Raw genomic sequence first — 23,649 nt, 5'->3', positions numbered from 1 at the left:
AACTTCTACCCAAGAAACCTTGGCAAGTCAAAGAACAAGAGGCAGCACTGTCAAATTCTAAAGTAACATATTAGTGCTTGGGCTTCTGGATTGGACTTGCCTCAGATGTTTTGAATTTACATTTATATTGAGCAAACCAAGATGATCAAAATGTCTGAACCCTTCGTCAGGCTTGCTGGACTCATGCCAGACTTATGACAAATGACACATTGGTTTTATTCTGGGGGCCAAGACTGGCTGCGAGTGCTGCCAGTCTGAAACCCTAAAACCTAGCCTAATCTGGCAGGCATGTAATTTATGATCCAGAGTCTGCTAACATTTGGTCCTCTGGCACAGAAACACCAATTGTGCCATCATTCAGCTGCAAGTATAGCTCATCTAGGTACCTTGGAACAGTCACGTTATGACTCCTCTCCACTACTGATGTTTTGGTTTTCCTGTCCCAACTAGTCCAGATAGTGCTCTTAACTAACGAGAACCCAGTGGGACTGCAGACTCCTGATTAGTTTTAAGTCTCTTGTCTCTATAATGCTAATTTTAGAAGCCATCGGCTATCGGTGTGACGACACTAAGCCTCTAGGGGCAACGACCAATATTTTGGGAGATCTTTTGGAGCAAGCAGATATCTTGGCCACGACTTCATCTTCTATGTACTGGTCTTTTCAGTTAATCTCTATAAACACGTATCTGCATATGAATACATTAAAAAAAAAAAAAAAGCTTACATAAAGCTAAATTGTTGTCAGAAGACACCCAATGCGTTCTGAAACTGCCTTTTGGCCAATACATTCTGCCTCTCCACATGGACTGTTTACTGGCTGCTCAAACATATCCCGTCAATACTACTAGACGGAAGCTGGTATCGGAAGAATGCTTCCATTACCAAAATCTTATCCTGTAGCCTACAGATTCTACATTTATGTGCAGATAGCTGTATACAGAGGTTACTGTGATGCAATGCATTGCACCAGCACCAAGTAGACAGTGTTTGAAATCTTGCCAGACATCACTGCAACTTCATCAAGCAAAAGATTTCAAGGCCAATTAAAATTTGAACCAGCCAATGGTCCCAACAACAGACACCTCAACTACATCTGACAGCAAAGGTCAATCAGAAAGTCCCCCAAGGTTGGTATTCAGAGCAGAGGATAAGTCTAAGGTTGAGGTTTAGGGTTATGATCAGCCAAATATTAAACCAGGAAATGAAGGAATCTACTGAATCCAACACAGGAATGCTTTGACAACTGCTGCATGGCCCCCAGAAGAAAATTATACACCTTTCACCATGATGATTGTTCCCTTGGTTCCCCTGTAGCATCATCATTTAGACCTCTAGATTCTCTGTTTTTTCTCCTCTCCCTCAATCTCTAGCTCCTCAGGATGTTAAATCTTTTCTCCTTAACCTTACATGACTTGCAAAACTCTACTCTAGGCCTTCGGGATGTCCAGAGAACTCATTTCAAGTAGAGCGATCGTGATTCAGGGAATGTGCTAAACGTGGAATAGAATTCACTTCAGTGCTCAGCCCGACCCTCTTCCCTCTCATCAGCCATCCATCCATCCAGCATTTCTATCATCTGTCCATCCTCTCAACCATCTGTCCAGTAATCCTTCGATTACAACAAAGGCTTGGACACCTTTTTGAACTCCGCTTGCTCTGCCCACGCTGACAAACATTTGACAATGGACTCTGGTTCAGGATGTTTGCTAGAGCTCTTTCTTTCTGTCGTCTCTTGTGCATCTGCACTACAAACCCAAAACAACAATCTCAAATGAAGATGTCGAGAAAAGTCTTTCTTTCCTGCCGCATTTAGAAGTACACTTTTTCATTACTGCATGATTCGTCCTTCATGTTTTTCTTCTGTAATTCCTCTACCTTCAAATTTTAAACACCCCAGTCCATCTGGAGTCACTCACTGATTGATTGATTAACTGATTGATTCCTTAGGTATTCTCTTCCTCCCAGTAGATACACACGGGCTGTTTGGGTACAACTGTCCAGGTGTTTGTATTTGTGATCACACAAAGAAATTAGCAGTTTGTACAATTTTGACGCTTGTTAACAAAGTCAACATGGCTATTAGCATAAAACACTAATAAAAATACAGAAACATGTTCAGATTTTTATAACACTGACAATCTACTGTAAATGTTTGCAGGTTAAGAGGGAATGCATTAGAAGGGGAAGAACGAGTTGCCCCTGTTTTTCCTGTTTAGCCCCATTTCTTTCTAGGCATCTATGATAGTCAAAAAGCATTTATGAACTAAATTTTTGTTCAAATGACTCGGCATATCAAGCACCTAAAATCTTCATTTTAATTCATACTTTAATATGTGAAAATGTGCGGTTTGTAAGGGGATGTATGAATGGGCCGCTTGCTTCCGTGATACTTCCTGGAATTTTCCTGTTCTTTTTGTTGTTTTGTTTGCTTTGCTTCTCCGTGTGTATCTATCTGACTGGTTTGCATCCAAGAGGAGATCAGGCACAGCTTCATCCACAGTGTGGCGTTAGATTGCCATTCAGTCAGAGACGCGCTGAAGCTGCATTCAACAACAGCTGCGCAATGTTGCTTAAAAAAACAAAAAACAGAAACCTCTTTAAACACTTCGTGATATGTTTTGCGCCGTTCTGAACAACCCTTCCTAACCCATACCCTCCTCACTGCCCGTGTCCAGTTGCACTTTTTTAACAAGTTTTTTTGTCATTTTTTCCTTTTCTCATATATATATATACTATATATAGAACCCTTTTGTTCTTTAAAACTGGGAATGCTGATAAAACAAGTAGTACAAGAAGAAGAATTTCTTGGATGATGTGATTCCAAAGACTTTTGTCCATTGCTGTCACTTTGTGTCAAAAGCTCCCACAAACTGCCACTTTGTAGCAGCCATGTTACAGCGGCCGTTTAACGTCTCCACAAAGTAGCATCCAGTTCACTTCGGCTGGAGATGCAAAGTGACAAAAGCGACTAATGTGACTCTGCAGTTCGTGTTCTCGACAGAAGAAGGAGACGAAGGTGAAGAGGAGGATCAGAGACAGACGAGAGGAGAGAAAGAGGCCAATCTGATTGGTCAGGCCGAAGATCCAGAGAATCTGATTGGTCAGGCTGAAGCAACGACGGGGTTGATCGATTGCTGGGTTGTCATGGAAACGCCGTCAGAGGAAGTGGTCACTCATCATCTTGATGAACTCTGGCACCTTGGACCTGGAGAGACCAAGAGGAAAAATAAAGGGGGATTAGGAGAGACATGTACACACTGTACACGCACATAAAAAAAAAAAACATAAAATTAACTGTAAAGCAGTAATACTGGCCCCTAGTGGTAGCAGTATTTACGTCACCCCACAAAAATATTGGAAGTAAGGAAATGCTCATAGAGTGTCAAAATTAAAAGGGTTCATGTTCTGGGGAGCATGAACGTTCTCCAAAAATCTATTGGGGCTAAATCTTATCCAGAAATTTGGTATTACGTTTCTTCAGCCTGATATTGATGCCAGAGGAAAGGCCTGTGCTCACTAAATGATTAGTGTTCATCCTCTGGCGACCATGAATATTCATGTTCTGGTCAGCAGTACTTATAAAAGGTGTAGATACAGACGCCTGAAGCAAACTCTAAAATATGATGGATGATCTGAAAATGATCAGCCGGAATGCTAACAATGATTGTGATGTAGCGGTGCACTCTAGTACAATGCTACATCACTGCTGTAGGTGGTCACAAGTAAAACAGACCATCCCCAGTTGTAATGGGTGTGGTCTTTACCTCTTTATTAATCTAAAATATAAACAGATATCTGCATATGTATGCAGCATATGTATGCAGAATCTGTAGGCAGATTTTGGTATCGGAAGCATTCTGGTTTCCGTCTGTAGTAGAAGTATTATGTACCAATCACGTTTGAGTGGCATGTAAACATGCAATGGCTGTAATGCAGTCTCAGAACCCTTCAGCTATTTCTAGCTTTATATCTCATCCTTTTAAAAAATGCATATGCATCTGCATATGCACATATCTGCCCGCAGATATTGGCCAAAATGACCAGCGCATGGAAAAAGAAGTTTCGGCTCCGATATCCGCTGGCTACACTGGATCTCCCGAGGTACTGGCCATTGCCCCAGATGCTTATTGTCATCAGACAAAAGCAGACGTGTTCCGAGATGTACGTTCGACTTTGTGCCTAGACATAATTATCATGTGTGTGGCTTCATTCACTAAAAGATCTGTATGTATTTAATAATGGGTCCTGTTTTATTCAGGACTCTTCCTTGCAGCAAGCAACTCATAATAACCCCTTAAAATCTGGGTGTTTTTGGTCCTTTTCCTTGTACTTAAAACTTGACAAGGTTGTTAATGTGCTGGGCAACGTTCACCTGCACAAACTGGCAGTGTATAAATAACAAAGAAAAGACATTACTTCAATTCTTTCACTGTAAAGCTTCTGGAGATAAGAAACTGTTAGGGCACTCCTGCTCCTTATCAAGGACCTTTGGTACCGTAAGACCTCAGAACATTAGGAAGTAAGGTAGTGAACCTGTTCCATGATTCAACATGCAAACAAAGAAAACAAAGTTGTAGAGCAAAGAGCAACGACAAACATACACAGTCACACATTAAAATCACACTTACTGCCAATCTGTTGTTAAAATGTACCCAGACCAGACAGAAACTCAAGTTCTGGCCTCTGTTTTTTCGCCAGCTGAAATATCAGCTCTGCCAGACATTAACTGTCAGGAACCGAACGACGCATTTCTCCAAATTCATTCAAATAATGGTAGAAATTTGACATAAATGGCATTTGGTCTGCATGTTGTCTGTGTAAGTTTTAGCCTTTTTTCCTGCATTAGGGTGAGAATAGAAAAGTAATATGTGAATTCTGCTTGTTAGGTTTAAAGTCACAAGACAAAAACAAAAATCAATCATCAGAGAATTTAAAGTTTGGAATGGTTACCAATGAGCAAACTGGTTAAAAACTGGTGTGTTAACTTAAAGGGACAGTTCACCCCAAATCAAAATACAATTTTTTTCTTCTTACCTGTAGTGCTATTTATCAGTCTAGATTATTTTGGAATGAGTTGCTGAATGTTGGAGCTATCAAACATAGAGGTGTCTGCCTTCTCTCCACTATAATGGAACTAGATGGCACTCGGCTTGTGGTGCTCAAAGTGCCAAAAAATTAATTTGAAACACTAGCAATAGCAAAACAGTAGCAATGTCTCTTTCCAGAAATCATGACCTGGATACTCAAGATAATCCACAGACCTTGTTTTTAACAGTTTTCATGTAGGAACTATTTTCTTTCTACCAAACTAGAAGCAAGATGTTTACATCTTGCATGAGCCTCTCGCCCAGGAGTAGATGCACACTTCCTTCCACATGGTGATACGGTTGGCAGGTGTAGTTTGGTAGAAAGAAAATAGTTCCTACATTAAACTGCAAACAACAAAGTCTGTGGATTATCTTAAATAACCAGGTCATGATTTCTGCAAAGAGACATTGCTGTTAAGCTTTTCAAACGTATTTTCTTGGCACTTGGAGCGACACAAGCTGAGTGCCATCTAGTTCTATTATATCGAAAAAAAGACGGACGTCTCTACGGCCAATATCTCCAACACTCTGCAACTCACAGCAAAACAATCTAATCTAATAAACAGCACTACAGGTATGAGGAAAAACAGGTCTTTTGATTTTGGGGTGAACTGTCCCTTTAAACCTGTATGTAAACATTAACATCTGATTGAATCAATAAGTAACTTTTAATTTCAAAGATGAACATTACATAAGAAGTCTTGATTTCTTTACCAACATTGTACTGACCGGCTTAGTGTACCTATATCCAATAAAACTGATCAATACATATTTCGGTTTGAAGATATAAAGAGAATGTGGATAAACTGACTGTTTCTCTTAAATCATATTTTTTGTTACAGTTGCTATAATTCTAATCTGCAGGAAACAAATGGTTAAAAAGTACACAGAGGCCACATTAATCATATCAGACAACTGATGGCCGAATGACAACTTGTCCATATTTGAGGCAGCTTTCAATGTTGATAGCATTATACTTTTCCAATTTTTTCATGGGAGCCAAAACTTATTTTCAATGGAGGCATGTTTAGTTTGCCACGTATTTTAAATTTCATGGCAAGTGATTTGTAAAATGTTTGCTTGAAGTTTCTGGATTGGTTTCTGGTTTCTGAATTCCGATTCTTTGGTTTGAGTTAAAGGTACAACAGCAGATTAGTTTATAAGTGAAATCTTCTGACCATCAGGGGGGAGGAGATGTTGCTGCGTTTTACATTTGTCCCAAGGGGTTCGACCCGTCGCCCATGGCGGCGGCGGCGTGGTGCGCGGCGGCCAGTGAGAGGGGAGCCCCGTCCGATGACACAGTGACCTTCTCCTCCTCGCGACGCTTCAGACAGGCCGCCTTGGGGTTCAGGTTTCGCTCTGGACAGAAGGAGAGAGAGGAGAGGTTATTATTATTTCTGGTGTTTTATATCTGTAAAAATGTTTCCACACTTTGGTTTATGTCTGTGTGTGTGTGTGTGTGTGTGTGTGTGTGTGTGTGTGTGTGTGTGTTTGTTTTTTTTTTTTAGAGAGGTATTTCTTTTTGCTGCGTCACTAAGTCAGCAGCGAGACTGAAGCCAAAAACTTCAGCCAGGCTGAACACAATCAACAGGTGCCACTGCTGCCCTCTCCTGGAGCTCTCAGAGCACTACATGGGTTGCAAATTCAGTTTGACCTCTTGAACCCAGATTTGCACCTTAAATTTCCCCTTAAGTAGTTTTTAAGTTAGAAAATAGGAACATTTTAGATTTTTTAACTAGAAATTACAAATTTAAAATATTACTTGCTTTATCTTTTATGATCCCAATGTCACTGCAGCCACAATTGCTTACAGCATACAAAATAGAACTGATTAAAAAAATAGGTAAATCACACATTTTCCCCATGTTTGTATATTTATAAATTATCATGCTGTAGTGCAGACTAAACTAATGCTTTTTTTCAAATTTCAAAGACTAGAATAATGTCTACAATCAAAAAAAGTTGAAAGAACAGTGGTCATCTTTGTTATTCTGTCCTTTCCTTGATTAAATTAACACAAATTAACCTAAAATCAAATGATCACAAACCAGATTTTGGTCAGTAGAATAATTAATTATCCAGGTTCATAACTTTGTATAATGTTTAAATATAAAGTGGCCTTATAGTTTCTTCATTTTGTCCACAAATAAATAAACAAATAAGTATAAAATCATTCTATAAGATGTAGATAAAAACAAACTAAGCTGATGCAGTATCTGTGGTTTATACATTTAGTTACTGAGGTCAAAGGTCACGTGTTTATATGAAACTGACCTCGGACTTGTTGCTCCAGACTGAGGATGACGGCCACGGCCTGATGCAGGATCAGTAACTTGGTCTGAGGTTTGTCGCTCTTCAGGTGCAGCTGCACCATCCTGCCCAGCTCCTTGAACGCTTCGTTGATATCGCGGACGCGCAGACGCTCCCGCGCATTGTTGGCCATCCTCCGTTCCCTCTCTCTCTCCATCTTCTGCTCCGGAGACAGGTCCTCATCGTCATTGTTGCTACGGTGACCAAGGGAAGAGGAAGCAGGGGAATAAGGGTAGGAGAGGAGGAGGGAGAGGAGGATTTGAGGAGAAAGGCTCAGTTTATATTTCAGTGTAGAGGCTCATATAAATACAAACCTGCAGTATGCTGTTTGTTGCTGACCTTTACAAGATGATTCATTACGTGACCAAATAACAAGGAACAAGGTTTGGGAACAAACATCATGTGCTGCATTCTGGGTATTTTTAAAGTCTGCCACAGTTACCAGCAGCAGTTGTTTGTTTACACAGTGATGTTGGTGAGTTCACTGAAAATACAATGTGAAAAACAAGAAAAAGAAGATACACTTCTAGACAAACAGGTGGAGGATGAAAAACATGATGTACGATCACATTAAGAAGTTGTTTGAGGAAATAACTGCAACTTTATGTATTTCGTTTAGTGCAGAATTTACAGTAAGGAATCATCCTATGAAGTCCGTTGTCTTCCTGTAATTTAAATCTCATCCTGAGCAACATCCTTGTATTTTTAAGTGAGAGACTTCCCTGTTCTTCTTTTTTATTCTGTGTGAAATTTAAAAATGAATTTAAGCCACCAGAAGAGCAAGAACCCATCAAATGTGCTGCTATGATGTCAGCTGCAGGTATGTACTGATATTTCCTCTTGAGCACTGTATTTTTAGCCCATATTTTGTTTGCATTTTGGCAAACTGGCACCAATAAAAGTATGCCAAATTAGCTATTATCAGGTCCTGTCTGCCATGCACCCATGGAATGTAAAGGCAACTATCACTGTATTGCTTTGGTACTGAAGAAAACTTATAACATGATGATTCTCAGGCAAGATAAAAAAGAAACTCAGCATTCAGAGGAAGGATTAAAGTAAAAAACAAAGACTCAAAGAGAGCCCTCCTGGGGGCTTGGGAGATGAGGCCAGCTCACCTGCAGGCATACATCATAACCACACATCAACATTGTTTGTGTATTTTCAATGCGTGAGGGGGAAGACAAAATTTACCACTGCAGGTATAAAGGTCCAGTGTGTAGGATTTAGGGGGGTATATTGGCATAAATGTTATATAAAATTTATAAACTGAGCATAATGTTAGTTAGCTGATCTCAAACAGCCCAATCAACTGATGGAGCAGCTGATCGATGGAGGGGAGTCAGCTGATAGATCACATGATTCCTTTCTATATAACCAATTGGCAAATCTCATTCAGGGCGCCCTATTTAAACTGCTCTGGTCTGCCTACTGTTGCTGCTTCCTGCTTCCTGCTTTGCAACCCACCTCCACCCCAGCTCCTCCTTTTCATGCTGTGTCTCACTTATCAATGTCATTTCTGTTTGTCACTGATGCTGCTCTGTTCTGTTCCCGGGGGGTCTCTGCTGTTGATCTCCCTGCCTTAGGCTTTCAATGTAGGCGCATGGAAGGGCAGGAGGTGTGCTCTCTCTGCCTCAGGCTTTCCGTGTTTGCATGTCGAAGGGCAGACAGGTGTGCTCTCTCTGCCTTAGGCTCTCCATCTAGTAGCGTGGAAGGGCAGAGAGGCCGCCAAATTTAATACTGCAAATGGAAATAAAGTTTTCTTTGATTAAGTGTTCCTGACTGAACTATGTTTTTTTCCTAGTGTATGATCACTTGAAACTAAGAATTGTTGTGTTTTCGTTACCTTAGAATGAGGCCTTTATATTTACATAGAGAGCACATCCTCTGCCACAGAATCTGCCATGTTGTTTCTAAAGTAGCCTGGAACCGACAAACCAAGCACTGGCTCTAGAAAGGGCCATTTGCATTTTTGCATAGGCCACCATAGTTGTTGAGTTTCAGTTGGGTGTACTGTTGCAACCTCACACTAGATGACACTTAATTCTAGACACTTGACCTTTATAAGATAAGGTGTAAGATAAGCAGCTGCCAACAAGTTTGCTGGCTCACATAACGATATGTTCCCAAACCCTGCAACACAGCACAGGCAACATTTTTTATCATCTTAAAACCATTTGCATCATCATCATCATCATCATCATCATCATTATCATCATCATGACCGCCAATGTCATGTACTATACATTCTCTGGGTCTGGGTTTCAGATGTTTCTGATTTGAGTCATCCTCCAGGTGAAAAACATTGTTGGAGGGGTGAAGGCTGCTCAGCTACATCCAGGATGGGAAATCAACACCATGACCAAAATCAGCACTTTTGATTTTTTACTTGAAACGTATCTGGATTCATATAATGAGAAGGTTTCAAACGTTTTTGTCCTTTAAATTATATTAAAACCTTTTTTAAAGGCTTCCAGTTTCTCAACAACTGAAAGAAAATTCATCTTCAGTGTCTCTGTTGGTGTTGATTCCCCAGCTCTGAATGTCAGACAGCACTCCTTTGAGAATACTGACAGTGGGCTCTACTCTGTTGTGTGAGAAACAGTTAAAACCAGGCCCAAGACCATGGAGAGACTGACGGGATCAACTGGGAGCTGCATGTCAACCAGGAACCTCTCTTTGGCTTTATGTTACTTTCATGTCTCAGAAAGATCAACGTGTTAAAAGAGAGAGATACCTGGTGAACGCAGACAAGAGGTCTTTGTATTAACGGATGTATTTAGCTGCTTCTCATCACACTTGGTCACTTCATCAAAGTCCAGAGGCTGGTTCCCAAAACACTCACAGCGTACAGTCCTTCCTTGTGTCCCCTCCCCCTATCTTTATGCCTTATTAGAGCATCTGACCTCAGCTGAACATTGATTTGTGGTGGCTGGCCAGTGGTGGAAGACGTAACTATGGCACAATCTAAGAACACTCCATGAGATGTTAAAGTCATGCCACATGATCAAATATGTAAATCTCTCAAGATTTCTCCAGAAAATGATGACTTTTCTTGGTTTCCTATCCAGAGATAAAAGAGCCAAAAACTTTGTACAAAATCCCATTCAACATCCTGACCACTTCCTGTTTCCTGGAGAGCTTTGTCTATCAACAGCACTTTGGACAAGGAAGGTCTCTGAGCATGTGGGTGTTTTAGGACAACGCGTATCCCAGCCCAGCTGAGGGGTTTGATGGAAGCAGACGTCTGAGAGGTGGCTAACCTAGATCTTAACCTCTCAATTGATTTAAGGTCCTTGCTGTCTACGTCCTCCTTCTTCGGATCCAGGGATTTCGTGTCCTGCAGGAGGTTCTCGTCCCCCTCGTCCTCAGACTTGATCTCAGAGCTGACGGAGGAGGTGCTCTGGCCCTGGAGGCCTCCGGACAGAGCTGCTGGAGTAAGGGGGGGAGAAAAGAGAGGAGGGGTTAGAAGGTGTACATGGATAAATGAAATAAATGACTACTTGTCATTATGTGGTCTGACTCTGACACTGTCTGTCACTTTCTAAAATAATTCAACTTTGCCAACCACTTCATGTAAAATTGACTTAAACTGACTTGAAATACTCTGCAGTCAACCCCAGAAAAGTTTTTTAATGATTGTAAAGGCACCATGACACATCTTAAGTTGTTTTCAGAGTTAAAGTCCCACTTCAAACACGTTATTAATATTTTGTTTAACACTGTTAACCCACATAAAAAAAACTTTAAAAAGGGAGTGGAGGCAGATCTACTCTTTCTCCCTCATTGAAAAAATTTTGGTTCTGGCCTTGTGCCCCACTCACCACTGCTGCTTCTGCTAGGTTAACCAGTGAAAGAACAGTGCACATCAAAACCGCTAGCATTAGCATTAGCATTAGAGGAAACAGAGAGATTCAGTCATACATATTTGAGCCTCAGTCAGACCAAGGCTGTGTTGGGAATTACATACTAACATACTTTTCATATTAAGTATGACGTAAAATCAAGTTCAGTCACACTCGATAGTTTGTGGTTTTTGTGTATGTGAGAATTTACACTTGTTTTCATTTGTTTATGTTGTTTGTTAGCTTGTTAGCTAACAAACTGGAAGTGGCTGACACTTGGTGGGGATGAAACATACAACAATGTTACAATGTTACAGTGTGTTCATATTGTCACACTGTTATTACATATAACATGTATATATACACATCTGTGCTATCTTTTGAAGATTGTGAAACTTAGCTTGCAGTATACAGTAATGAAGACACACCTGGCTTCTCCCCAATATCCCTTGTTTCGCTACAGCATTATGCTAATGATATGGAAAGCCAACCCCCCCCCCCCCCCAAATAGATGGGATTGGTTCATTAGGTTTGTGATGTATGAAACCCTGGCTGTCTGAATCCGTATTTTTGAGACTGTCATTGGTACACTGCAGTTCAAAAGCAGATATGCTTAGTCATGGCGTTAACAGCTTGTTTCGCTCATGATATGTATTGTAACATAAAAGACACTGTATGGACATGATAAAAATGTTAACTTGATTTTCATTGGAGGGGGTCTTTAAAGAGACAAGTTTACACCAGGTGGTGAAAATTCAAGACATGTTCTTGAGAGCTGAAAATGTTTCAAGTTGAGTGAAAAATCCACAACCATCCTGCACAGTCACAGTCTTGGTCATTGCTTTGAACATTTATAATAGCCTTTGACAACCCTGACAAGTGAGCGCCTGTGGTGGTTAGAGTGATTACTGTGCTCCCTAAGCACAGCAGGCCAAAGTAGTGTGACGTTTTTAGACAGTTGAAAAAGGTCTTGGGAGGAGGTGCATGGATGGGGCAACAGTATTGAAGGTTGTCGATGTTGATATTTCCTACTTAATTCACACTTTTGGCTTCAAGGGGCAGTAGCAGAAACACAAATAAAAATCTACCTTATATAAACTGATTAGATGGTGTGTGAGCATTATGTTGCATTAGTGTTTTTATGAATATCTGAGCTTCCTAGTTGCAATTCCAAGTCAGACATCAATAATTTGACAACAGCATCTTCTACTAAGCATAAGAACCGGCTGTGGCTCAAAGGTAGATCTCCAACTGCTCCGGTCTGCATGTCTAAGTATCCTTGGGCAAGATACTGAACCCCAAATTGCTCCCAATGGCTGTTCCATCGGTGTGCAAGTGTGCATGAATGGTTAGTGAGTATCAGGTGGCACCTTGTATGGTAGCCTTGACCACCAGTGTGTAAATGTGTGTAAATGGGTGAATGTGACAGGTAGTGTAAAGGCGATACAATCAATTCAGCTTATTAAAAAGAAGCTACACACTTTTCTGTGTCTGTGTCACAACTATGAGTACAACTAAATTCTAAAACAGCGGTTATTTTGATTAAACGCCGAGTTTAGTGAAGCAGTTGTTAAAAGGATGTGAGGGTTTCCTGCTCTTCTTAGTGTGAATGCAGCATTAGGCCCGTCTGACCACAGCTAATTCACCAGTCAACCTTCAAGGCGGCAGCAGGGGAGAGTTGCGGTGCAAACGTAAAGCCTCTGTACCCTCTATCTGCCTCCCTCCTCAGCTGAACACAGCAGTCTTTATTTGACGCCTGTATGGATCCGTCACTGGGACGCTGCCAACTTCTCAGTCAACACAAAACACTGTGCTCTGTTCCCACACACACGACCAACTGTCGGCCATTTTGAATCTCCGTCTGCCTGACTGGAGGCATTTTGTGTGCAGCTTTGAGTGACGGCCTGTGTTTGGTTTGTGTCTGCGTCTCTTTCCATACAATTGCTGTGTGTTTGGGGCATAAATAGCTGCATTTAAAAACGGTGAAAAGTGACTTTGTGCATATGAATGTCTGATTGAACCCAGACAGACACAAACTGGCACTGGAGGAGACTTGGGGTGGGGAGAGGGCGACTTATTAACGGTCTGAATCTGAGTCTTAATTGCTGTGGTCTAATCTGGTTTCTGTCTGAAGTTTAAAAGGACAGTTTACCCCAATATAATAAATACATATTTTTCCAAATATAATGGTACTCGGCTCGTGGTGCTCAAAGCGCCAAAAAAAAAAAAAAAAAAAAATCACATTTAAAGACCTCAACAGCAATGTCTCTTTCCACAAACCCTGACCTGGTTACTCCAACATCAAATATATTCGAGAGAACGCAGTCGTCTCTGATATGTCCAACACTCGGCAACTAACAAACAAAAGGCAACTGTTTTTGATTTTTGGCTCAACTATCCGTTAAGAGCCTGAGGTCACTGCAGGTGGTTCAGTCATGTTTTTCAGTTTTACATGCACATTGGTCTAATGTTAATAAATACATTTCAGTTTTAATCGATGCAGATTTTCCACTTCCTCCTAAACTTCCAACACATTATTTCCTGGCTGTCTCTGCAGCTGTGTCCGAGTGCCAAACCTCATACAAACTCCAGGCCGATTTTAAGACAGAAGTGTGTTCACTCTGTAAAAGTGACAACAGCGGGAGGGCTAAATAGAAAATAGGGGACAAACAGAAAAAGTATAGTAATAGACACTCTGACAGCCAATAGATTACTAATGGATGAATAGATATCAGTAAGAGTCCAAAACCTAATAGGGGGAGCACTATTGTTTGATTTTTCCTTATTATCTGTTAATTTTATTTTGTATTTACTCATTTATCAAACGCCATTCTTCCCAAGCAAATGTTAACCTTATCATTTTGACGATTTGTTGATGAATTATGAGTTATTCATGAATTTAATTGTGATTGTTCAATGAACTTCTGTCTGGGAAGGACATGTGAATAATGTGAACTTAGAAGTATACAGGGATTGAACTGTATGGACTTGGGAGTGCAGGGGTTTGGATAGTATATACTACGGATGTTCTTGGCAACTAATTTCCCTGTCAACTAAATGAAAATTGTAATTAAGACTAGTCGATGAGTCTAAAAAAGGGAAAGCACTCAGAAAACAGTCAAAATTTAGCACAATTTATTGTTAAGTATTTGAAACATTGTCCCAAAAATATTGTGTGCATTAAGAGCCCTTTGAAGTCTTTAATCACAGTCTCCAACGACCATGTTGGATTCTAAATGCCGCTGAAGTACGAGACACTTTGCGCTGTATGAATGTGAACATGACGGCAACTCAGCCAAAAGTTAACCACTAAAATAAATGAATAGCCTCTGAAATGTCGGGCATGTTGTACCTTGCATATTATCCAACAAAAATAATAGCAGTTCACTTTAAAGTTAATAAAACAACATCTAAATTATAATTAAATCAGTTAAAATCCAAATGCTTGAGTTGAATGTGGTTGCACATTGCTCCAGTCCAGTGATTATACGCCAGTTTTTTCTGACGCAGCCTACATGCTACCTTGTTTTTTTTTCTAGATCACAGTAATGCCAAACTGTTCTGGCTTTGCGCAAGGACATCTCTCATATTTCCCACCATGCTGTTTTAAAACTCCAGTCTACTCTAGCATTACCACAGGGAGGGTGACTGCTGTCTGACGGCTCTGTAGCCCCCACTAGTGGCAGGTGGCTGCATGACAGTTAAGCTGCCTTGACCATGAATAAAACAGTAATTTGTTTAACCGACTAATATTTCTGGTGCCGACGAGCGAGGGGGTGGATGTTTAATCGTTAAAGCGACTAATCATGCACATATCTAGTATATACATGTTTGTATTTAGCCACTTTATTATTTCTGATATAATATTTGCTACCTTGTTAAAGGGTTTGTGTATGAGTCAATCAAATCAGATAAAACCTAAACCATAGTTGAGTTTTTGACTGTAAAAGTCAATAAAAAATACCTGAAAATGTGTTTTAATGCTGTTGTTTACGCAGCCATGCAACGTTATGGAGGAATGCCAAAGATTTAGAGTCACACTTTCAGGGGCTTTAAAATATTCGGTGTATGGTTGTGGAACAGCTGCAGAAAGACTGCGGAAAAACAACACCAATATGAAATCTTTTGGCTTTCCAAAGTCACAGTTTGCTTGACATGTGTTGGCACACAAGTTGCATCAGTTCCTCCAAATGTTAAAGTACATTCAATTCTAGTTCACTAACTAAAAAAATGAGAAGCGGAGTCTCAAAGGAAATGACGTCCATATTGGAGGAACTAGCCCTTTAAGTTACGTCTGTAATATATGAATTTACTTATATGTAGTAAAATAAAATAAATCCTCAAACCTGTTCTAAAGAAATAGAACCAGTTTGAGTATAAATATATAAATGTAATATAAATATAAACAAACACTAATAAAAAATGAATCTTCACTGTTTGTAATTATTATGAAACAGAGAGGGAGACAGGAGGAAACCACAGCTCTGCTACTGAGTTTGAAGTGTTTGCTGCCAAAAACATTTTAATACCCTCTATTTACAGCCTCAACACACACCCTCAGTGTATGTGTGTGTGTTTGCGTGTGCACGTGTGTGAACGGATGTGGAAGTGAGGAACAACTTCTGCCTGAGAGTGTGTATGTGTTTCTCTCTCTCTCACCTCATTACACACTTGGCTCTGGCTGCCGCTGGCTGAACTTTGCTGCCAGCAGACTCATTTTCAGCCTTTAAAAACGAGCTCAGGGCTAATTTGCTCCACAGCGCGCTCATATACACTTCTCCTGCTCCATATTCATATCACACGTACTGTATATTTATTTACCCCCCCTTGTTAGGCGTTTTGCCACTCGGGCGGTGAAGTTGAAGGCTTGCCAGCTAAGATGTGACTCCACGTGCTTGTGAAGCGTCTGATCCCCATTTTGGGATACTTTCCTCATCAACACCTTCTTCTTCTTTTATTTGTTTTCACTTTCATCTGTAACTCTTTTCCTTTTCTGTCATTTCTCTTTCTTCTACATTAATTTCCTACTGTCCCTTTGTCATTTTATTTTAATGCATCTGTAATTCTTTTGTTGTTCATCTTTCATTTTTTGGTCATCCTTTATTCTTGCTCTTCCCTTTCAGTTTTGTCTGTCTTGAGATTATCTGCTTCCTTCTTCTCATCTTCAGAGTATGTCTTTCCTCTTTCTCTTTATTTACCTCCATGTCATCGTCCTCTCTTCCTTCTTCCGCCTGTTTTCTTCATACTTGTCATTACATTTTTTTATTTCAGGACTTGTCTTTCCTCTTAATCTTCTTCTGTAAATTCCACTTTTTCTTTTCCTCCCCTTTCATGTTCCTTTTCATCTCCTCTTTTGCACCCTTTTTATTACTTTTTCTTTCATTATCATTATATTATGTGGTGTTGGAAACGTGTGGTGTGTTGTATGTGTGCACAAGTGCATGATGGGATACCAGCCTTTGTCTGTGTGGAAACGCACACGCATGACCAAAAACAATAGATGCTGATGCTGGACACGTGTACACAGGTACTTTTTTAGTGTGTAAAGTGACGCAAATACTAAAAAATGTGACGCATTAATCAGAAAATGTCTTTAAGAATTAACTAACAAGATCAGAAGGACGACACATCCTAACTGTGTCCCACAGATTTGGTGACAGCGGTACACTGTCGGATGCTCAGTGTAAGTAAGGGTTGTTTCAAAGCACGGCGAGTCTTACCGCGGTATGGGTCGGGCTGGTTGAGGTCTGGCGAGGTGGCCGATTGAACGGGCAGCTGAGGCCCTGGCACCTGACCCGCCATTGAGTGTCCACCGCGCAAACCGCCCACGCCGCTGCCGTCTTCTCTGTGCGAGCCCACCTGGAAAACAGAGAGAAAAAAGATGGTGAGAGTTTTTATTTAAACAAACAGCTGCTGTGATTCTTTCTGCAGTCGATACAAACACAACACTGAGTCAAGTCCTAACTTCTAAAGTCCAGATGTAGTCTGAGCCTGTTTTAAGTTTCTGATGGTTTGGCTCTATAATCCCTTGGACTCATGTTAGGGTTGTGTGTTTCATGACAATACTGTCTTTGACTGTGTCATTTAAAGATGAAATATATATAAATATACTTTCTTCTTTTAAATGAGAGCTCATGAAAAATGCCACCTTGACTATTTTGTCAATTTACTTTGGTCATTAGTTATTCCTCATGAGCCAATAACCCTCTGTCTATAAGGTGTGTTCGTCTGCCTCTCAGTACTGTCTGATTTCTCGACCCTGTCTGTGGCTCAGCCCAGAGTCCACTGGTTCTTTCCTAAAGGGGAGATAAAGAGGGTAAAACCTTAACTAATAGATATAACCATCAAAGTGTGCTTGTTAATTACTTATATTAAGATAATTATTATTACTTAATTTTAGGTTTGAATATGCAAAAAATGATTATCTAATTAATAATGCATTCATTTGCACATATTTCCTGAACAGAAATCTGACTTTTGGATAAAGTCAGGTTCAAAATTCTTGTTTTGTCGACATATTAGAGCCCTTTTTTTTTTTTTTTTACACAGGGAATTTCGAATATCTCTTTTTATTACTCTGTAATTTAGAAAATACTATCATCCCCCATAAAAATAAGTAAACAATAAATTAGAAAATAAATAAATAATCAAATTTTGCCGTGTTTTAGGAACAAAATGTTTAATAAATCAGGCTATGAATAATATATGAAGACACCCCTATGTAATAACCTTCAGAATATAGATAGGAATAATACTGGGAAGTTTGGTGCCTGTAAATGCTACTTAGGTGGAGATTTCTGGCTCAGAGTATGATTAAAAAAAACATCATTTTGAGCTTTAAAGATATGTGGTGTAAGCGTTAAAAAAATAATTTAACTTCTAGATATCACCACACAACTTTTCCAGCTGATTTTTTTGTATAAGTTTTCTGAAATGTTAAATGTGCAAATGAGTCATTATATAAAAAAATATGTTCTTTTTGCACAAGCTTCAAGAACAGAAATTCAAACTAAAATCAACACCTAAACATGTATTTTGGACGTTTTCTTTCGTGTAGAAAACAGACTTGTTGAAATGTTACTCAAACAGGAGAAAATTTGTTAGGGACTATTTTCAGCTGTGGACAGACACACATTTGGTGCTCTCGGGAGTATTTCTGGCAACAGGACCGTGTATGTGGGATTAATTCAAAAATAAACTAGCCTACAGTCTATGTCTTAATTGTAAAGAAATAACATGTCATCCAAATTTCCAAATACTAACTGCAACTACCTTTGTATTTTGAACAGGTCTGTACTGTGGTTGATCAAATGATTTTAAATTGTTGTCTATCTCCTGTCTGCATTTTGGCTCTGCCTGCACATTTTCAGTTAACTTAAATTAGTTTAACTGACTAGAATTTTATCTTTTGTGTGGGTATTGTGCAAATAAATAAACTAACAAACATGAATCAGATTGTGGCAAAGTTTGATTTTGTGCCATATAAAAATAATGCGTAAATCTGGACTTGACTTTTGGAATACCCTCGACAGTGGTATGTTATTTTAAAAAATTTTCATAATGCCATTAAGTCCTTATAATACTTGTATTTTTCATTAAATTTTGTCCCGTTTCTCTTTTTCCATTGTGAAAATTATTAAATGATTGTATGATTTGATTGTCTTATTCCTTATACTTTGTTTTCCAGATGTTATTGTTGCTTACTGCACTTTTAGCCAACAGCGTTACGTGACTTGAAACAAGTGCAGCTAATTATTGTTGTATGTCAAAATGTGAGAACAACAAAGGAGAGGAAGAAAAATGTCACTCTTCAAGATCACTAAACAACTGGACTCATGAGATGATCATAAAAACTTACAGTGGAAAATAAATCAAAATATGAAACTGACATTTCTCCTTTCTTTCTTTCTTTCTTTCTTTGATATTTCTTCCTCCACCAGATGTTGTAGTTCTGTAACTGGCCTGTTGAGGGCATCCTCTGCCTTTCTAAGACACTGAAGATCTCATCCGTCTCTCTCTCTCTCTCTCTCTCTCTCTCTCTCTCACACACTTTTACACACACACACACACACACACACTTACACACACACTCCATCCCGCCCGATGTTTTTTTCCTCCATTTTTCCAGTACAGTACAACTCAGGTGGGCAAACTGTGCTGTGCTCCTGCAGACAGCGTGTGCTCGTGTGTATCTGCGGTGTGTCTCAGCCCAGGTTCATATCTGCATGTCTGACATGTATATTTACACTTTTTTTTCCTCCTCTCTTTTTGGAGCTGGAGTGTGTCGTTGTGTTTTTCATGTGTGTTTTCAGGGAAATACTGTAGGGGTGCATGTGTGTGTGTCTGTGTGCTTGGCTGAATCCTATCCATCTGTCTGCCGCACACATGCACACAAGCACACACGCACGCGCACGCATACAAGCACACACACGCATGCACACACACAAACACATGTACACACGACAGCACAACAACTGACAATTATCTTAATGCCCATATGTTTAATTGTGGGATTTCTAATTCCCAGAGCACCGAGCAGCTTCCAGCAGGGACTCACTGTTTTGGCACGAGATGGGCTCTCTTCATGTGTGTGTGTGCGCGCGCGTGTGTGTTTGTGTGTGTGTGTGATGCCAGCTTTCCCGTGGCATCCTGCGGTTCAGAATACTCTCTCTCTCTCCCCACCCTCCTTTCCCTGAGCTTTTCACTTTGAACATATCAGCAGGACAGGGGCTCGATATGAATCATGATAAATATGTATTTGTGTGAAGTACTACAGTGTATACATGTTGTGTAAAAGTTTTAACGCTAAGCTGACTGGCGGTGTGGACCCAGTGTGGAGGGTCTTTAACAGTGTGATAATCAGACTAAATTTGTTTCATTTCAATTCACTATTCAGCCTGTCTTTGTGCTTTCTGTTTGGGAGGAGGAGAGGGCAGGGTCGGGTTATTCTGCTCTGACCAATGGGCTTGCAGATAACTCAACCATTGGCACACTGATCAAAAAAATGCTGATTTATTAGTAATTTTTTTTATAAATCATCTTATAACAACTGCACTGGCTCTGGCACAGTAAAATGACAACGCTATTTTTCTAGAGCAGGACCGGAAATATCCTTTCCACTCCATGCATTCTTTCTCCTTATCAAAATCTGTCGCCTTCATTTCCCATGATGCAGCTTGACCACTGACAGTTCAGTGGGATGCTGCCTCCAAATGGAACTGGATGCTGCCTTCAAATGTGATATTCTGGGGCAACACTGCCAGGCAACTGCAATAGACACAAGCGAAAAGCTAGCAAGCAGGTAATGTGATGCAGAAAATGCAAAGGCAATACTGACGGAGTAAAAAGATGAGGCTGTTGGGACATTTTACTTACGCATATTATAAAATTACTAAGAACATCTTTATATAAATAAAATTACAATATACTGATCAATCATCCATCTAAAAATCAATGGTCATTGTCTCCGCCATTTCTGAAAGCATCAATCACAACTCGTGAACTTGGAGCTTTAAAAAAATGTTTCAACTATTTGGCAATGAATTCCACAAGGGGGTGTCATTCATATGAACTATTCTTGTGAACATGGTCACCATGACCCCATCTGAAAGCAGTAGGAGATTTGTGTGTGGTGTGTGTCATGCTATTAGCGGCTAATGTAGCCTCGAGCTGCTAGCCTCAAGCAGAGATGAGAAGTGGGATTCAGAGGTCTGCTAAACTCAATTCTAGAGGCAGAGATCAGTTTCAATAGAAACTGATTTTTTATGTATTTGAATTGTAATTGCTCAACTTCAATAATAAGGATGTTCCAGCATTCTCTGACCACTGACTTATATGACTGGCCCCAAAAAGACATATATCACTGTTCTAATGGTCACAGTTTTAAACTCGTCCTCAAGGTCATAAAACATGCAGAGTTAGGCTCAAAAACTACCTGATCAGGTTAATGAAAAAACATCATGGTTTGACTTTAAATACTATAAAACGTCAATTAATAGCCCAGGCTATAACTTGCTTAAATCACTGAAATCCGCAGGCCTATATTTGGGACAGGCCTTTAATTCCTTCAACACAAAACTGTTGCTCAGCAAAGATCTGGAAATACAATCAATTTGTTATTTAAATCAGCAGGATCAGATATATAACAATATATATAATCAGATAATATATCAATTATGAATCATTCATTTGATCTGTCTTGCACAGACAGCACATCAGAGAGAGACAGAGTTATGGCAGCCGGCATACCAACACAACACCACTTTATCCTGCTGAAACAATACTCAGATACTTGGATGAATTTTTATGAAAAACCCTTTTGATTCTTTTGATATGAGGACCCTCACAGACTAAAGGAATATAAATAACTTACAGGGTAATTGAGGGTTGGACACATAATTTGAGGTAGCCAATAGCACGGTTTAGTGCATCTGTAGAACTTATATAAATAATAATGAACTGATTGGCAACTAGACCAGGTGTCTAACTGACACAGGCCTTTATTTGTCAATATCTGTAGCCACAGCGGGCTAGTAAAGGGGGCTGGGCTTTTACTTGGGACCAGGCTATTAACTGAAGTTTCACATTAAGTACTTTTGTCACTAACCTAATGTTTGTCACTAGTGTAGCATGTTACATATACTGGCAAATTAGACTACATTGTTTTTAAAAGACGTCAATGGTGACTTGACCGGACGTGAAAGTCCTGTGCTTGTTTGACACATCCACTCCCACCCACCTGATGGTCTTCAATATTTGCACAGTATCATGCAGACTTTTGTCACTTTTTATGCTGTGTCACATCACTTCTTTTTCAGCTCCTGTGATAATTACTGTGATCACTAGAGGGTGCTGCCGTACAATAAACATACACATGGGTCTTAATAAACCATTTGCCCAGTTGACCTATACAATTGGGCTGGAATTTTCAGTAAAGATCAAACACAGTTTCAGAGCAACTGAATTCAGTGTCATGATTTTACATTCACTTTGAAGTTTTATTGGAATGCAGTTTTAAACTAATAAATCCAAATTCAAATCATGCTATTCAGATTCAGATTTTCAATGGAAATATTCAGTTCAAATTCAAATATAAATCTTTCAAATTTAGTTTCTACTCACACAAATTTCAGCCCTTACAGTTCTCTCTAACTCCACCACTCCAGATTATTTCGTCTCTGCTAAAAAAAACCTCAAGATTGTCTTGATTGAGTTTCCAACCCAGAAAAACAGCTGCTTACGACACCACAATTTGATTATGTTAATTTGATCATGGTATATAGGAGTACATACCATGTGAGCACATTACAAACTAGATACATTTTAGGTATTGAAATTAGATTTTGACACAGATGCCTTTAAACAAAACCACGCAACAACACCAGCTGATAGAGAGCCTGCCTTAGTTGATATTACAGTTGGGATTCCCTATCAATTGACAATTAATCAAATTACTAAAACTAACTGATAGGGAATGTGGGATCTTTGGGGTCCCTAGGAGTCCGGGGCCCTGTGGTAGTTGCCTGTTTTGCCTGGCTGTTGGGTGTATAAGGTAGGAGAAGCTCTTTTTTGGCAGGATGACATAATAGTCTCAAACTATGTTCACTTTTGGACCAGATTATAACAGTATGTGTAGATATTTTTTTACACTGAAATATATACACTATTATCTGTTGTGACGTTTTTGATATACTGTATGATAACTGTAGTGTAAATAAAGTTGTTTTGAAAATCAGATCCCTCTGTCTGTCTGTTAATCCAGCTGGCTGACAGAGAGGTCTTGCCCACCACATGCCAGACTCCCCTCTCGCTCCATGCAAATATCACAAAATGTCGACTGGCTTGTCTGCATGCACGTGTGTGTGTGTGTGTGTGTGTGTGTGTGTGTGTGTGTGTGTGTGTGTGTGCGCGCGCGCGCGCGCGTGCGTGTGTGTGTGTGTGTGTGAGAGTATCTGTGTGTGTGTTTCAAGCTGAGCGTCCTTGGTCTATCCGTCCATATGTCTCTTTGCTCCCTTATTTATTATTTGCCTCTCGTCTTTCTTTCTGTCTTTTCTTTCCGTTCTCTGCCTTTCATCACTGCCTGGATTCCCAAATGTAAAATGGCAGCAGCGAGGGAGACAGAGAGGGTGGCGTACATTTTTAATGGAGGGCTTTTATATTTTAACGAGCCTTCCTTCTCTCTTCCTTAATTTAGTTCAATGAGGAGGGAAGACGAGGAGACAGACGGAAGAAAAAAATATAAATAAATTACACATAAACTGATCTGCTGCTGGTGTTGCTATGAGAGTCCCCATAAAACCACAGCCACGCCCATTTATCACCGTCCCTCAGGTTCAAGACATCTGATTGGATGATGGACAAATCTAATTGTGCAGCCAATAACAAAATGAAATCAGTGACATTTCCT

The 23,649-nt window shown here is 39.9% G+C and overlaps 1 protein-coding gene across 18 annotated transcripts in view; it reads right to left on the bottom strand.

Annotated features, from left to right (window-relative positions):
• Positions 1-2,147: 2,147 nt before the first annotated feature.
• The window catches only part of tcf4 (transcription factor 4), a 305,044-nt gene continuing 283,542 nt past the window's right edge, over positions 2,148-23,649 (bottom strand). For 5 of the 18 annotated variants that reach the window (XM_033646554.2, XM_033646553.2, XM_078162249.1 and 2 more), the window contains 5 exons: positions 16,964-17,102; positions 10,662-10,830; positions 7,363-7,592; positions 6,300-6,447; positions 2,171-3,206 (listed from right to left, as the gene is read on the bottom strand). In XM_033646554.2, the coding sequence (XP_033502445.1) occupies positions 3,158-3,206; positions 6,300-6,447; positions 7,363-7,592; positions 10,662-10,830; positions 16,964-17,102 (735 nt within the window). In that variant the 3' untranslated portion in view covers positions 2,171-3,157. Of the gene's footprint in view, positions 3,207-6,266; positions 6,448-7,362; positions 7,593-10,661; positions 10,831-16,963; positions 17,103-23,649 lie in introns of all 18 variants that reach the window. The other 13 variants (XM_033646555.2, XM_033646549.2, XM_033646560.2 and 10 more) reach the window with 8 other exon arrangements.

Source organism: Epinephelus lanceolatus, chromosome 19 (assembly GCF_041903045.1).
Source record: "Epinephelus lanceolatus isolate andai-2023 chromosome 19, ASM4190304v1, whole genome shotgun sequence".
In the NCBI taxonomy this organism is placed as follows: Eukaryota; Metazoa; Chordata; class Actinopteri; order Perciformes; family Serranidae; genus Epinephelus; species Epinephelus lanceolatus.
This window is presented reverse-complemented; position numbering and strand designations above follow the sequence as displayed.